We start from the raw sequence: 15,180 nt of genomic DNA, 5'->3' as shown, positions 1-15,180 counted from the left end.
TACTTATCTTGTAAGTTCTTGTTGTAACTCCCCGATCAGAAATCATCAGCTTCTCCATGAACGTAAGCTTTCTTTTGGCCAAACCACATAAAAACTCTTGATGTTCTTCTTCCTTTATCTTCTTAATCTTCTATCGTGTACCTCATCATCTTCATCATTTAGACAAATACTCTGCAGCACCTTCATTATCTAGACGATCCTCGGCAGAACCTTCATCATCTAGACAAATCTTACCTCATCGTCTAGAAAAATCTTACCTCATCGTCTAGACGAATCATGGCTATACCTCAATCATCTAGACGAATCTCACCTTCATCGTCTAGACGAATCTCACCTTCATCGTCTAGACGAATCTCACCTTCATCGTCTAGACGAAGACCAGCAACATCTCCCTCTAGTTTTCCTTCTCTTCTCTCTCGATTTTCATTTGCAACAAAGAAAAGAAAGGGTTAGTCATTGAAGTATCTCCAATTTTCCTGAGTGCTTGAAGTAAATCTCGGCCATCAAAGTGTAGGGTGAAGATCGTTCTTTATGTGGATTGTGCTTTTAGCACACGGTTTTGTTCAAGTGCAATTTCCATCAGTAGTCTTGGTTTTCAATTTCGAGCCAAGCTTTTAACTAAGCCCATTAATACTTGTTTTCAAGACAACAGTGTTTCATATAGCCCATCAAGCCTATCAAGCCGAACAAGTGGTATCAGAGCCTGCAAGAAAACTTTAAGATTAGTCAAGATTCTAAAGAAGCAAAATCTTGAAGCTTTCGAACAGAATTTGAAGCAAAATGGAAATAACAAGATATGATATTGAAAAGTTTGATGGGAAAGGAGACTTTGGGTTGTGGAAAGCCAAGATCAAAGCCATTTTGGGGCAACAAAGGGCTCATAAGGCCCTTGAGAATCCAACCAAGCTGCCAACTACTGCAACAGAAGAAGAAAAGGAGAACATGGAGCTAATTGCTCATGGCACACTTATTCTTAATTTTTCAGACAGTATTTTAAAACAAGTGATCGACCAAGAGACAACATTCAAGATGTGGAGTAAGCTGAATGAGCTTTATGAGACTAAGAATCTGCCCGACAAACTTTTCCTAAGGGAAAGGTTTTTCACCTTCAAAATGAGTTCTTCGAAATCCTTGACAGAAAACTTAGATGACTTCAAAAGGATTACTACTGAATTCAAGACTCAAGGAGAAGAGATTGGGGTAGATAATGAAGCCTTTATGCTTCTTAACTCACTGTCGGATTCCTATAAGGATGTAAAGACTGCCCTAAAATATGGTAGAGACTCTCTAACTACTTATATTAACATTTTAGCCCATAAAATCGGAGAGATAGAGCTCCTAACCAGTAAGGAAGATAAGCCCAGTGCTGAGGGTTTATTTGTTAAGGGTGAGTCTAAAAAGAATAATAAGGAAAAGGGGAAACAAAGTTCAACAAAATAGGGTAAGGAAACACCAAGGTTAGATGTAAATATTGCAAAAAGCTAGGACATCTAATCAAGGATTTCAGAACATTAAAGTGGAAAAATGAGCAGAAGAACAAGCAACCACAACCTCAACAAAAAGTCCAATAAAATCAATCAGGTGAAGCCTCGGTTTGTGAGGATACTTATTTCTATTCAGATGCTTTAGCTTCATCAAATTGGAAGGCAGATGAAGAATCTAATAAGAACCTAGATTGGGTTCTAGACTCAGGGTGTTCTTTTCATATGACACCTCACAAAGACTAGTTCAGCACATATAGAGAGTTGGATGGAGGCTCTGTCTACATGGGTAATAATAACTCATGTCCAATGGTTGGTATTGGTTCTGTATCACTCAAACTTGAAGATGGATCAGTCAAACTATTGAGAAATGTCAGAAATGAGCCTAAGTTGAAGAGAAATCTGATTTCACTAGGCATGCTTGATTCTATTGGCTGTGAATACAGAGGAAAGGAAGGCTACTGTGAAGTTTTGAAAAATAGTAAGCCTATTCTCAGAGGGGTCAATATTAATGGTGTCTATGTTGTTTAAGGAGTTCAGAAAATGCATTCAGCTTTGGTTGTAATTCAGAAGCAGCCTACTGAAGGAGATCTTTGGCACAAAATACCCTCACACATGAGTGCCAAAGGTCTACAAGCTCTTGCTAATCAGGGAATTCTACCTAAGGGAATTCATCAAAGCTTATACTTCTGTGAACACTGTGTGATAGGCAAGGCTACGAGTCAGAGTTCTGTAAAGGCTCAGCATACAACCAAGGCCATCCTTGACTATGTTCATTCGGACCTATGGGCTCCCTCACCTTTCCAATCCTTAAGTAGAGCCAGGTAATTCTTAACCTTTGTGGATGATTATTCTAGAAAATGTTGGATATATTTCCTTAAATCTAAGGACTTAGTATTTGATAAGTTCAAAGAATGGAAGATTATGGTTGAAAAATTGTCTAACAGTCAAATTAAGTGTCTACGAACTGTCAATGGGCTTGAGTACTGTGCATAAGAGTTTAATGTTTTTTGTAGACAGCATGGTATTACTAGACACAAGACTGTTAGGTATACATCTGAGCAAAATGAGGTGGCAGAAAGATTGAATAGAACTATTATGGAAAGAGTAAGAAGCCTACTGTCAGATGCAATACTTCCTGAAAAATTTGGGCTGAAGCAGCTTCATATACTGTCTATACCCTAAATAGATGCCCTCATGCATCTCTTAACCTTCTAACTCCTGAAGAAAGGTGGACCAAACAACCTCCTAGTCTAAATAATCTAAGGGTGTTTGGTTGCACTGGTTTTGTCCATCAAAACAAGGAAAAATTAGCCACCCGAGCTGTGAAATATATGTTTTTGGGTTTCACAGAAGGAGTAAAGGGGTTTAAAATGTGGCACCCTACAAAGAAGAGATGTATTACAAGTAGAGATGTTGTTTTAGGGAGGATGAGATGTTTATGCAAGGATCTACATCTAATGTTACAGCACCTTACATGAAGAATGATAAAATTGAGGTGTCGCAATTTCTCAACCCTAGCTCTGATCCTTCAAGCTCAGAATCATCTTTTGATCAACTACTTCATCTTGAAGAAGAAGTAGAAGATGCCATTTCTGATCCAGAGCAAGAAGAACCAGATTTGAGGGGGTACAGCCTAACTAGAGATAGGAAAAGAAGAACTATTGTGCCACCTTCAAGATATGATGACTACTTAGCTCTAAATGCTTCAAATTTATATAATGATGCAGAACCCTCAACTTTTGAAGAAGCAGTGAGTTGTCCTAAAGCTAAGTTGTGGATAGAAGCAATGAATGAAGAAGTTGATTCACTAGTTAGAAATAACACTTGGGAGTTGACACATTTGCCAAAGGTTGCAAACCAATTGTATCCAAATGGGTGTGTAAATTGAAAGAGGGATTCCCTAATGATCAAGGACCTAGATATAAAGCTAGGTTGGTAGCTAAGGGTTTTACTCAAAGACCAGGTGTTTATTTCAATGAGATATTTTCTCTAGTGGTCAAGCAAACTTCTATCAAACTATTATTGTCTATTGTGGCTCAGAATAATCTAGAGCTGGAGCAACTTGATGTTAAAATAGCTTTTCTACATGGCTTCCTAGAAGAAGTTATCTACATGAGCCAACCTAAGGGGTATGATGTCAGAGGGAAAGAAGACCATGTTTTCCTACTTAAAAGGTCTATCTATGGCCTTTAAACGGTCCCCTAAGTGCTGGAATAGGAGATTCAGTGACTTTATGCAGAAGAATGGCTTTAATAAGAGTTCCTATGACAGCTGTGTTTACATAAACACTGATACCTACACTCATCCTATGTATTTGTTACTCTATGTGGATGACATACTATTATCAGGAGCAACTATGCAAGAATTAAATAAAGTCAAAGATCTACTCAAGTCAGAATTTGAAAAGACGTGGGAAATGCAAAGAGAATACTTGGCATTGATATAATTAAAAACAAAAAATCAAACATTCTCAACATTGATCAGTCACAATATTGTCAGAAATTTCTTAAAGAATATCATATGACAGAGGCTAAATCAGTTTGTACTCCTATTGCTAATCATTTCAAACTCTCAGCAGAGAATTCACCTAAAGAATCTGACATTGAATATCAGAAGGTAATGTCAACTATCCCCTATTCCCAAGTTGTAGGAAGCCTAATGTATCTAATGGTGTCTACAAGGCTAGATATTGCTTATGCTACTAGTCTGGTAAGTAGATATATGGCTAATCCGGGTAAGAGGCACTGGGAGGCAACTAAGTGGATAATGAGATACCTTAAAGGCACTACAAGTGCTAAACTAATGTATCAACAGCTTCCAAACAGAGAACCAAAACTAATTGGGTATGTTGACTCTGACTATGCTGGAGACCTAGACAAGAGAAGATCCTTATCAGGCTATATCTTCCTATATGGAAGGTGTGTTCTAAGCCGGAAGGCTACATTGCAATCAATAGTAGCCCTTTCTACTACTGAGAGAGAGTTTATTGCTCTTTCAGAAGCAGTAAAAGAGGGTTTATGGCTGAAGGGTCTTCTAAGTGATTTCGGGATCAAATAGAATACAGTAAAAAAAATTTGTGACAAAGCATACACAGTATCACAACAGAACACAACATATAGATGTTAAATATCATTTCATTCGAGAACAGATTGAAGCAAAACAAATAAAAGTGTTGAAAGTTCATACATTAGAGAATGCCTCTGATATGTTGACAAAGACTGTCACTCAACTCAAACTTAAGAAATTCCTCGATATTGTAGGGTTTGAGTTGAGAGACAAAGGTTAAAAGAAGAAGAGATTCAGTACAAAGAAGTTGAAAAAACACTTGAAGTTTTCTTTCAAGGTGGAGATTGTTATTACAAGTGATGAAAAAAAAAACTTCAAGGTTGTTAGAAATTAGTTATACAAGTTGTCTTTATATACATCTATAATTTCTTGAACATGTAAGAGAGTGAAAAAGAAAATTTGAGAGATCAAGATAGCTAACTACTTATCTTGTAAGTTCTTGTTGTAACTCCCCGATCAGAAATCATCAGCTTCTCCGTGGACGTAGGCTTTCTTTTGGCCGAACCACGTAAAAACTCTTGGTGTTCTTCTTCCTTTATCTTCTTAATCTTCTATCGTGTACCTCAGCACCTTCATCATTTAGACAAATACTCGGCAGCACCTTCATCGTCTAGACGATCCTCGACAGAAACTTCATCGTCTAAACGAATCACGATTATACCTCAATTGTCTAGACGAATCTCACTTTCATCGTCTAGACGAAGACCAACATTATCTCCCTCTAGTTTTCCCTCTCTTCTCTCTCGGTTTTCTTCTGCAAAAAAGAAAAGAAAGGGTTACTCATTGAAGTGTTTGCAATTTTCCTGAGTACTTGATGTAAATCTCAGCGATCAAAGTGTAGGGTGAAGATGTTTCTTCACGTGGATTGTGCTTTTAGCACACGAGTTTGTTCAAGTGCAATTTCCATCAGTGGTTTTGGTTTTCAATTTCAGGCCAGACTTTTAACTAAGCCCATTAATACTTGTTTCCAAGACAGCAGCGTTTCATATAGCCCATCAAGCCTATCAAGGCCAACCGTGAATTTGGAAAATATTTTATTAGCATGCAATAAATGATTGATTTTATTACAAGAGTTTAATAAATGAAATTAAGTATTGTTAAATTATTCAATATAAATGTTATATTGAGAAAATTTAAAATGAGTCAGATAAATTCATTAACCGGGTTCTAACTAAGTATAATAAAATCCTAAAAATATTAGAATACTTTAGTGGGAGAATATTCTTATATGTGATATATCAAATTTCAGTTCTCATGTCCCTAAGAGTTCACACTATGAGATTCATGCTTGATTTCGTGTCGCCTTGGGCGCAACCTCCTTCGGAAAGTGTTTGTATGAGTTAATAATAAGGTGAATAAGGAAAGTGTTCATAGTAAGTGTGAAAGGGACGCGTATCAACGTATCCTACGATCTCCTCCATTAGGTTGCACTGTGAGATTCCTATGGTCCATCTACATGTCATTCTAGAGCAACCATCCCTTCAGAGGGCCTGATCATAGGGGTTGAAACAATGCAAATTCTAGAAATAGATAGGGTTTCTTAGGTTAATCTTCAATAGTCATCTTTCCCTTCGGTAGCCTGTTGAAGCGTACCTTTGAGATCCCAAATGGGAGGGTCACACTTATGGGATAAATTAAGTTAGTTAATGAATCCGTGACCGAAACAACGATAGCTAAAAACTATAGAAATAAGAGTTATTCTAATGTTAGTGTTGGCCAAGATTGTCTCGATTCAGGGGAGGAGTAGTTGATCATCCTTCAGTGGCTGTTGCTCTAAGTCTGTGAAGTATCGTTGCAGAAACGAAAATCAATATTTTAATTAGGGTTCTATGATATGTTTTTGCTAAATTGATTGGATTATTAAGTAATGGATTATGACAAATATAACTAATACGGTCAATTGATTATTGTATGTTTCAGCATTTCTTCTATACTCATATCTTTACTTAAAAATGAGAAATTAATCGGTGAAAACTATGCGACATGGAAATCTAACCTGAATATGATTCTGGTTATTAATGATCTGCGCCATGTCTTGATGGAGGAATGTCCTCTAGTCCTCGCTCAAAATGCATCCCAAGCGTTAAAGGATGCTTATGACCGTTGGACGAAGGTCAATGATAAGGCCCGAGTCTACATCTTGTTATGTTTGACATTCTTACCAAGAAGCATGAGGCCATGATGTCTGCACATCAGATCATGGAGTTCCTCCAGGAGATGTTTGGACAATCGTCTGTTCAGACCCGACACGAGGCCCTCAAGTACATTTATAATATGCACATGAAAGAAAGCCAATCAATGAGAGAACATGTTCTCGACCTGATGGTCCATTTCAATGTCACCGAAATGAAAGGTACATTCATAAACGAGCAGAGTCAGGTGTCCTTTATTTTGGAATATCTTTCGAAGAGTTTTCTTTAGTTTCACAACAATGCAGTAATGAACAAGATACAGTATAATCTCACTACCCTTCTAAACGAGTTACATACTTTTTCAGTCTCTTATGAAAGATAAGGGACAAGTAGTAGGAGAGGAAAATGTTGCCCATTCCAAAAAGTTTCATAAGGGTTCATCCTTTAGAACTAAGTTTGTTCCTTCAACTTCTGGTACTAAGAAGATCTAGAAAAAAAAAAAAGAGGGAAGGGGAAGGCTCCCGCTGCTGGAAAAAGCAAGGGAAAAGTTAAGGCTGACAAGGGTAAATACTTCCACTATAATGTGGATGGTCACAAGAACACAATTGCCCAAAGTACATTGATAAGAAGAAGAAAAAGAAGTTCCTTTCAGCAGCTAGAAGATGGTGAAATGATGCTCTAGGTTGGAACAGGAGACGCCATTTTAGCTCGTGTAGTCTGAGTTGTTGAGTTGTCTTTTGGAAATAGATTTTTGTTTTTAGAAAACTTATACATTATTCCTAAGATGAAAAGGAACCTTGAGTCTATTTCTTGTTTAATTGAACAATCATACTAAGTTTCTTTTAATTCAAATGAAGCATCATTATGAAAAATTGTGTGATTATTTTTTCAACTAAACTAGAAGACAACTTATATGTGTTAAGACCAACTGAATCAAAAACATTTTTAAATCATGAAATGCTTAAAACTGCTAATACTCAAACTAAAAGGTGAAGAATTTCCAAGTAACAATGATACATACCTTTGGCATTTGAGATTAGGCCACATAAATCGCGATAGGATCGAGAGATTGGTAAAGAATGGACTTCTAAGCAAGTTAGAAGATGATTCATTACCTCCATGTGAATCTTGCTCTAAGAAAAAATGACTAAAAGACCTTTCAGTGTAAAAGGTTATAGAGCCAAAGAGCCCTTAGAGCTCATATATTCGGATCTTTGTGGTCCAGTGAATGTAAAGACTAGAGAAGGCTACGAATACTTCATCTCTTTTATAGATGATTATTCAAGGTGTGGTTACTTATACCTAATGGAACATATCTGAAGCCTTTAAAAATTTTGAAGAGTATAAGGTTGAAGTTGAAAACCTATTAGGTAAAACAATTAAAACACTTCGAGCTGATTGGGATGGAGAGTACATAGATTTAGAATTCCAGGACTATTTGATAGAACATTGAATTCAATCCCAACTCTCAGCACCTGGTACACCTCAACAAAACAGTGTATCAGAAAGGAGAAATAGAACCTTAAAAATATGGTTCGTTCCATGATGACCTATGTTCAATTGCCTTACTCGTTTTTGGAGCATATAGTAGAGGTTGCAGTTCACATCTTGAACAATGTTCCCTCGAAGAGTGTTTCTAAAGCACCTTTCAAGTTATGGAGGGGGCATAAATCGAGTTTACGTTAGTTCATAATCTGGGGTTGTCTTCCACATGTGTTAGTGACAAATCTTAAGAAGTTGAAACTTCGTTCAAGATTATGCCAATTTATTGGTTACCCTAAGGAGACAAAAGGTGCTCTGTTCTATGACCCTCAAGAAAATAAAGTGTTTATATCGACAAATGCTACATTTTTAGAGGAAGACCAAATGAGAGATCATAAACCACGTAGCAAAGTAGTATTAAATGAAGCTGCTGAAGAATCAACAAGGGTTGTTGATGAAGCTGGTTCTTCATCAAGAGTTAATGAAAGAGTCAGTGCTTCAGGTCAGTCTCGTCCTTCTCAATTGTTGAGAGAGCCTCGACGTAGTGGAAGGGTTATGATACAACTTGATCGTCACTTAGGTTTAACAAAAACTCAAGTTGACATACCAGATGATGGTGTTGAGGATCCATTGTTCTATAAACAAGCAATGAATGACGTAGACAAGGGCTTGTTGGGGTTGATGCCTATTAGCTCTAAAAAAGAGCTAAGTTTATGACTTTAACTTTACTATTTTTGGGTAATTCTTATGTCTATTTATCTTATTTTGTAGGAGAATTGATCCCATGGAGCAAGTACATTCCAAAGAAGAAGAATCAAGTAAAAAGGATAGAAAATCAAGAGTCGAGTGCACCTAACTTAGCTGAGTTGACAAAAGACCAATCTGCCCTGTTTCAGCATTGCAACGCTTATCAATAGCCTAAGTCCAATGCTCACTCGACGCTTGAAGGCAATAAGGTGGTGTGCAGGGTAACGTCGCAACGCTACTCCTGAGTGTGGATTGCAACACTTTGAAGTTTTAATTTTGATAAGGCACTATCATGATGTCACCCCGACGTCCCAACTCAATGCTGAATGACAGAATGGTCAGCATTGCAACGTTCACCCTAAGTGTTGTGATGCTACGAACTTTAACAGACTTTCTCCATCCATGCACGTATAACCGAGCGTCGGGCCACCGCTCCAAAAATTCCTCAACACTTTGCATAATGTCGCCACAGTGTTGCAACGCTCTCTCTAGGTTACGACGCTGCAACAAACATATAAATATGTCTTCTTGGTTCCAACACAAGGTATGAAGAAAATTTTTAATTAAGCACGGTTTTGGGAGCCAATTGAGTCGAATTGTTGTGCAATTTTCATCATAGTCAGCCTCGTTTCAATATCTTTGATTGTATTGTCGATATGCCTATGTGAGGCTGGGTAAATTTTCTAGGAATTAGTTGTATGTCTTAATTCTTGAAGGATAACTAGTTGATTTTATTTAATTGTTGTGAACCCTTTGGGTGGATTTGATTGAATCTTAATGAAATTTTTATAAATTAATCTGAAAAATTAGTTTATCGAAATTCTTGTTTACAAAATCGTCATAGCCTACACATATATTAATGATTTAGTTGCGCATATTAGGATCGCATGTTTAGGGTCGAGACTTTTCTGGCCAAACTCGTGTATGCCCTAATATAATCTTTTCCAATTAATCATGCTATAAGATATGACTTTTCTGGCTTGTAGTATGTCTCAACAATTAAACCCCTTCGTAATGCAATTCAATTTTAACTTGTATGTCGCTAAGAAGGAAGAGTTATAAATTGAATTAGTTCTAGTTTTGTTTATCATCAAAATTTGCGAATTGGGCTATTAGATTTTCTAATAGGTTGTAGGGTTCATAGAATTAGTACAATTAACTAGTACCTTATGATAGAAAGATAAAATATACATACTAATCCCAAGGTTTTTCCATCGAATTAATTTACTCCTTTTTTCTATGCTCATTCTTATTTCTTTCATTGCTTGTTAATCATTTTTATTTAAAAAAAAAAAAAAAAAAAAAAAAAAAAAAAAAGACCAACCAACCCCCCCAACCCGAAATTCTTAAATTATCATGGCTTATCATTAGTCTCTCTATGGATTATACCACGATCTTATCGTTTTACTGTGTTTGTGGTATAATTCTTGGATCAGTGATTCTCTCTCTATCTTTCCTTGTTCGGGCTGACGGGCGTGCACGACGATGACTTCCCTAAGTCTCGAACAAATTGGCGCCATTGCCAAGGAGACATGGTAATTAGCCGAGGAGAATTTTTGGATTTCAAATAAACAAATAAAAAAAAGGTGTATGATACTACTTACCTTTGGTTTGTGACCCACTCCTCTGAGAGTGCAGATTTCATTTTTATTACATATATTGACAAAGAGGAGAGGAGAATATGAAGGAGGCGCAAAGGAAACATACTATAAGAAGGAAACCGACAAGTTGCTGATGATACGACAAGAGCAAGAAGTTTGTAAGAAAACTTAGGGAACTGGCAGAGCCAGACATGGACCAGCAGCCCTTGTGCATCATCTTTCTACCTACCACTGTATTGTTCGAACTTAAGGTAGAACTGATCAATCTATTGCCTACCTTTAGAGGGAATGCAAAGGATAACCCCTACAAACACATCAAGAACTTTCATATGGTCTGTGTAAGTATGCGACCTCATGGAGTTACAGAAGAACAATTGAACCTTAGGGCTTTTCCTTTTTCATTACATGATGACGCTAAAGATTGGTTGTACTACTTGGCTCCAGGGACAATAACTACTTGGAATGAACTTAAAAAGAAATTTCTTGAAAAAAAACTTCGGTTTCTAGAGCCCATTCAATAAGAAAATATATTTATGAAATTAAACAATTTTTTGGTGAATCCTTGTCTGAATATTGGGAACAATACAAATGTTTATGTATTAGTTTTCTCCATCACTAGTTTTTTACCAATTGTTAATTCAATATTTCTATAGTGGTTTGCTTGCCAGTGAAAGGAGCTCCATTGACTCAGTTCTTGGAGGAACTCTTGCTGATAAGACGTCCAATGTGGCTCAGGAATTAATCTCACGCATGGCTGAAAACAACCAAAATTTTGGAACCAAGGCTTCTAAATTTTATTCAATTACTAATTCTGAGGTAAAGAAATTAGATCCCAAATATCTAATTTAACTTCCCTAATGACGCAGATGGCTCAAAGAGAATTCGCTAAAGTGAAGGCTTGTGGAGCTTGTGAAATAGTAAGACATACCTCTAAAGCATGTCGTCAAGCCCAAGTCAATGCAGTTGGGGGTTACCAGAGGAAATATGACCCCCATCCTTTGGTGTATAATCCAAGATGCATGACCACGCTAATCTCAAATGGGGAGGTCGGGAAAAGGACAAGGGCACAACAGTTCCAATCATTCCAATCAACCATCGTCATCTCCCTCAGGTATGTCTTTAGAGGATATCGTCAAATCTTTGGTTGACAACTCCGTAAAATTTCAACAAGAAATCCATCAACTACAAAAGAACTCTCTCTAGTTATCATAGGACACCAGGTCATTTAAGCAAGAAGCCAGGATGAGTATGGAAAATTTGGGCACTCAGGTCACATAATTAGTTGTTGCGGTAATTCGGATGGAGAGCAAAGGTTTAGGAAAGCTACTTGCCCAGCCAAACCATGCCAATGTGAGTGCCATCACACTCAGTAGTGGTAAGGGGCTTCCATCACCTGCGACCTCTTCAGACACCCCACCTCTACCTGGTAAGTTCAATGAAAAAGATGAGAAAAATGAGACTGAATTCGAGGCACGCTCGTCTACTCCTAAGTTAAGTACTCCTCCTTCACCTTCTGTGGAACCTTATATCCCTAAAGCCCCTTTTCCTAGTAGGTTGGCAAGACTAAAACAGGAACATAGGGACAAAGAGTTTATCAAAATGTTTATAAAGGTTCAAATAAACATTCCTCTCTTGAACGTGATCCAGCAAATTCCAAGGTATGCTAAATTCCTCAAGGAACTTTGCACCAAGAAGAGGATAGGTAAGGATAAGGAATGAGTTGTGGTAAGTAAGAATGTATAGGTTCTACTTAAACATAATATGCCTAGAAAATGTCGAGATCCAAATATGTTTACTTTACCCTGTGTTATTGGTAATAGAGTCATTCGACATGACATGCTTGATCTAGGAGCTTCCATCAATGTCATGCCTTATTATGTGTATGAAGATCTTAAATTGAATGATTTGAAAAAAACTGTTGTGTGCATCCAATTAGCTGATAGATCTTACATCCAACCCCTAGGGATAGTTGAGGATGTGTTATTGCAAGTTAAAGATTTGATTTTCCCGTTTCTACGTTTTGAAAATAGATGAAAAATCTTCCACTTCTTCTACAATTCTGTTAGGAAGGTCTTTTATGAAAACTGCATAGACAAAAATTAATGTTGATAAGGGCTGTCTTTCTGTAGAATTCGATTGGGAGGTAGTTGCATTTAATATATATGATGCCATGAAATTTTTCGAGGAATATCTATCTCTATGTATGATTGAGGCACATGATTTATTAGATGAAATTATTTTGCATGATGGTGATGATGACTCTGACAAATTGATTGCTCCTTATATTGATTTGGATTTACATGACTTGTATGATTTATCTCTCTCTATTGTTGATGTTAATAACCTCAAGGAACCTTCTTTTGATTTTGATATTGTTGATTCGTAGGTACAAGGGATTGAGCTAAAGGCTCTCCCTAGTCATTTGAAATATGTGTACCTAGGCGAAGGGAATAACCTTCCAGTTATAATCTCCAGGGAATTGACACCCACCCAAGAGGAATCCTTAGTTGAGACTCTGAAAACCTACAAGAAGTCCATTTGATGGACTCTTGATGATCTCAAGAGAGTGAACCCTTCTCTTTGCATGCTTAGAATCACTTTGGAGGAAGGATCCAAGCCCACAGTTCAACCCCTCAGGAGGCTCAACCCCATAATGAAAGACGTTATTCTTAAGGAAATTATTAAGCTCAATGAGGCCAGTATCATTCACCCAATTCCTTAGCAAGTGGGTGAGTTCTATTCATGTGGTTCCAAAAAGACCGGCATAACAATTGTGGAGAATGACAAAGGTGAGATGGTGCCGATGCGTGTTCAGAACGGATGGAGGATCTGCATCAACATTCGAAAGCTCAATGAGGTAACTAAAAAGGATCACGTTTCTATCCCTTTTCTTGACCAGATGGTGGAACGGCTTGTCAGAAAGCCATTCTTTTGTTTTACCAATCGCTTAAGAAGACTAGGAAAAGACTACCTTCATTTGCACTTATAAGAGTTACGCCTTCAGAAGGATGCCATTCAGACTTTGTAATGCCCTAGGTACGTTCCAAAGGTGTATGATGGGTATTTTTTACGATTTCGTAGAAAAGTGCATTGAGGTATTCATGGATGATTTTACAGTTTATGGAGAGTCTTTCGATGATTGTTTGCATAATCTTGGTCTGGTAATGAAATGTTGCATTGAAACTAATTTTGTGTTGGATTATGAAAATTGTCACTTTATGGTTTCACATGGAAATGTTTTGGGACATCTAGTTTCTGCAAAGGGAATTGAGATAGACAAGGCAAAGATAGATGTTATTGCCAACCTCTCCTATCCTACATGTATCGGGGAGATTTGTTATTTTCTTGGCAGCGCAGGTTTTTATAGGAAGGTAAAGTACTGATTTTTCCAGCCCAAATTTAGAAAATAATTTTGGAAAAAAGGCCAAAAGTCTTTCATCCATAATTGAAAGCTCATTTTATAGAAAAAACCGTGTAACATTATATGAAACAAATCCATAAAAACCCAACACCTAGAATCCACTATCTAAATGGGCTTAATGTCTCCACTATAAGCCAACACCTAGCCAACTATTTTGTTAGTGAAATTATCCAACAAAAGTTTGGATTTTCTCACTAACTATAGTCAAAGGGCAAAATCGTCATTTTTCAAAGTCAAACTTTGACCAAAAAGTCAACATTTTGAATTTTCATGATTTTTTCGTGTTGACTAATTTTGACCTCCCAAGCATGAATCCGCATTCATTTTCTCAAAATTCAAATCACATTTGAATATAAGATCGGTCAAAGTTTGACTTTTCAAAGTCAAAAGTCAACTCTTTGACTTTTTATATCTTTGACCATTTCCATTATTTTCGAGCTTCCGAATATGAACGTATTCATATTCTTGATATTTAAATCACATTTAAATATTAAAGTTGTATCTCGAAACTGAAAATTGACTACTATATCACATATACTTGTCGGTTTCTCTCTCTTCACCTAATTCGAACAATTTGAATCATTCTATCATATTGTTCTAAGTTTATTCCATATGATCTAGTAGGGAAACCTAATGGACCTATAGATCATGGGCTCCAACGATTCGAGATTAGCTGGCTAAACTCTTTAGACGGAGCTAATCAACATTCGTTAACTAACAGGTTATTCCACTATAGTCCCGTAGTTGCACTCCCCTCACTATAGATATATTTGTGTCCATTTGATATAACCATGATTAGTAAGCAAATCCTTCACAGATTATTTGTAATCTCAACTGGGTCATAAAAATCGTTTTACCCCTAAGACTACATCTTGTTCCTTAAGTTCCATTGATCCTCTAATGAACAATTGGTTTAAGGTCCAACCTATAAACCGAACACCTCTCGGGCCAAGGAGAGGGTGGGGCCCTTGTTCAAGACCTGGATTCAGTATAAAAGGGAACAACCTATCTACTATCCCTATAACGGGTAGGAGTGAATTCCATCTTGCACCCTATGTTCCCAGCTATCCACCTGATCTTACCCCTGAAATTGGAGGCTTATTGGGCCAGCGATGATGAGCTGCCCTCACCTATGCAAATCTAAGGATAATTCCGAGTGAACAAGAGTTCATAGTTAGCTCAGGATTAAGATTAAGTTACCTAGGTCATCAATTAACGAAATAGTCAGTTTTATACATAAAACAATA

General features: G+C 37.1%; 1 protein-coding gene across 1 annotated transcript; it reads left to right on the top strand.

Annotated features, from left to right (window-relative positions):
* Nucleotides 1-1,766: 1,766 nt before the first annotated feature.
* LOC150030078 (uncharacterized) lies at nt 1,767-4,541 on the top strand. Its single transcript, XM_090310092.1, has 5 exons — nt 1,767-1,962; nt 2,014-2,305; nt 2,498-2,653; nt 2,907-3,234; nt 3,984-4,541. Exons 1-5 carry the CDS (start codon nt 1,767-1,769, stop codon nt 4,539-4,541), a joined length of 1,530 nt encoding a protein of 509 aa, XP_090166218.1.
* Nucleotides 4,542-15,180: the final 10,639 nt, after the last annotated feature.

Source organism: Benincasa hispida, unplaced genomic scaffold (assembly GCF_027475165.1).
Source record: "Benincasa hispida cultivar pf3 unplaced genomic scaffold, pf3_genome.v1.1 HicScf604, whole genome shotgun sequence".
NCBI lineage: Eukaryota > Viridiplantae > Streptophyta > Magnoliopsida > Cucurbitales > Cucurbitaceae > Benincasa > Benincasa hispida.
Note: the sequence above shows the minus strand (reverse complement) of the source record. Positions and strands in the feature narration are given on the sequence as shown.

What these genes read in the sequence shown, in the direction of transcription:
- LOC150030078 (XM_090310092.1), top strand. Translation starts at nt 1,767, where the DNA reads ATGGGTAATAATAACTCATGTCCAATGGTTGGTATTGGTTCTGTATCA. An exon ending in CTGTGAAGTTTTGAAAAATA is followed by an intron (nt 1,963 to 2,013) that starts GTAAGCCTATTC and finishes ATGTTGTTTAAG; the next exon opens with GAGTTCAGAAAATGCATTCA. An exon ending in CTGAAGCAGCTTCATATACT is followed by an intron (nt 2,654 to 2,906) that starts GTCTATACCCTA and finishes ATGTTGTTTTAG; the next exon opens with GGAGGATGAGATGTTTATGC.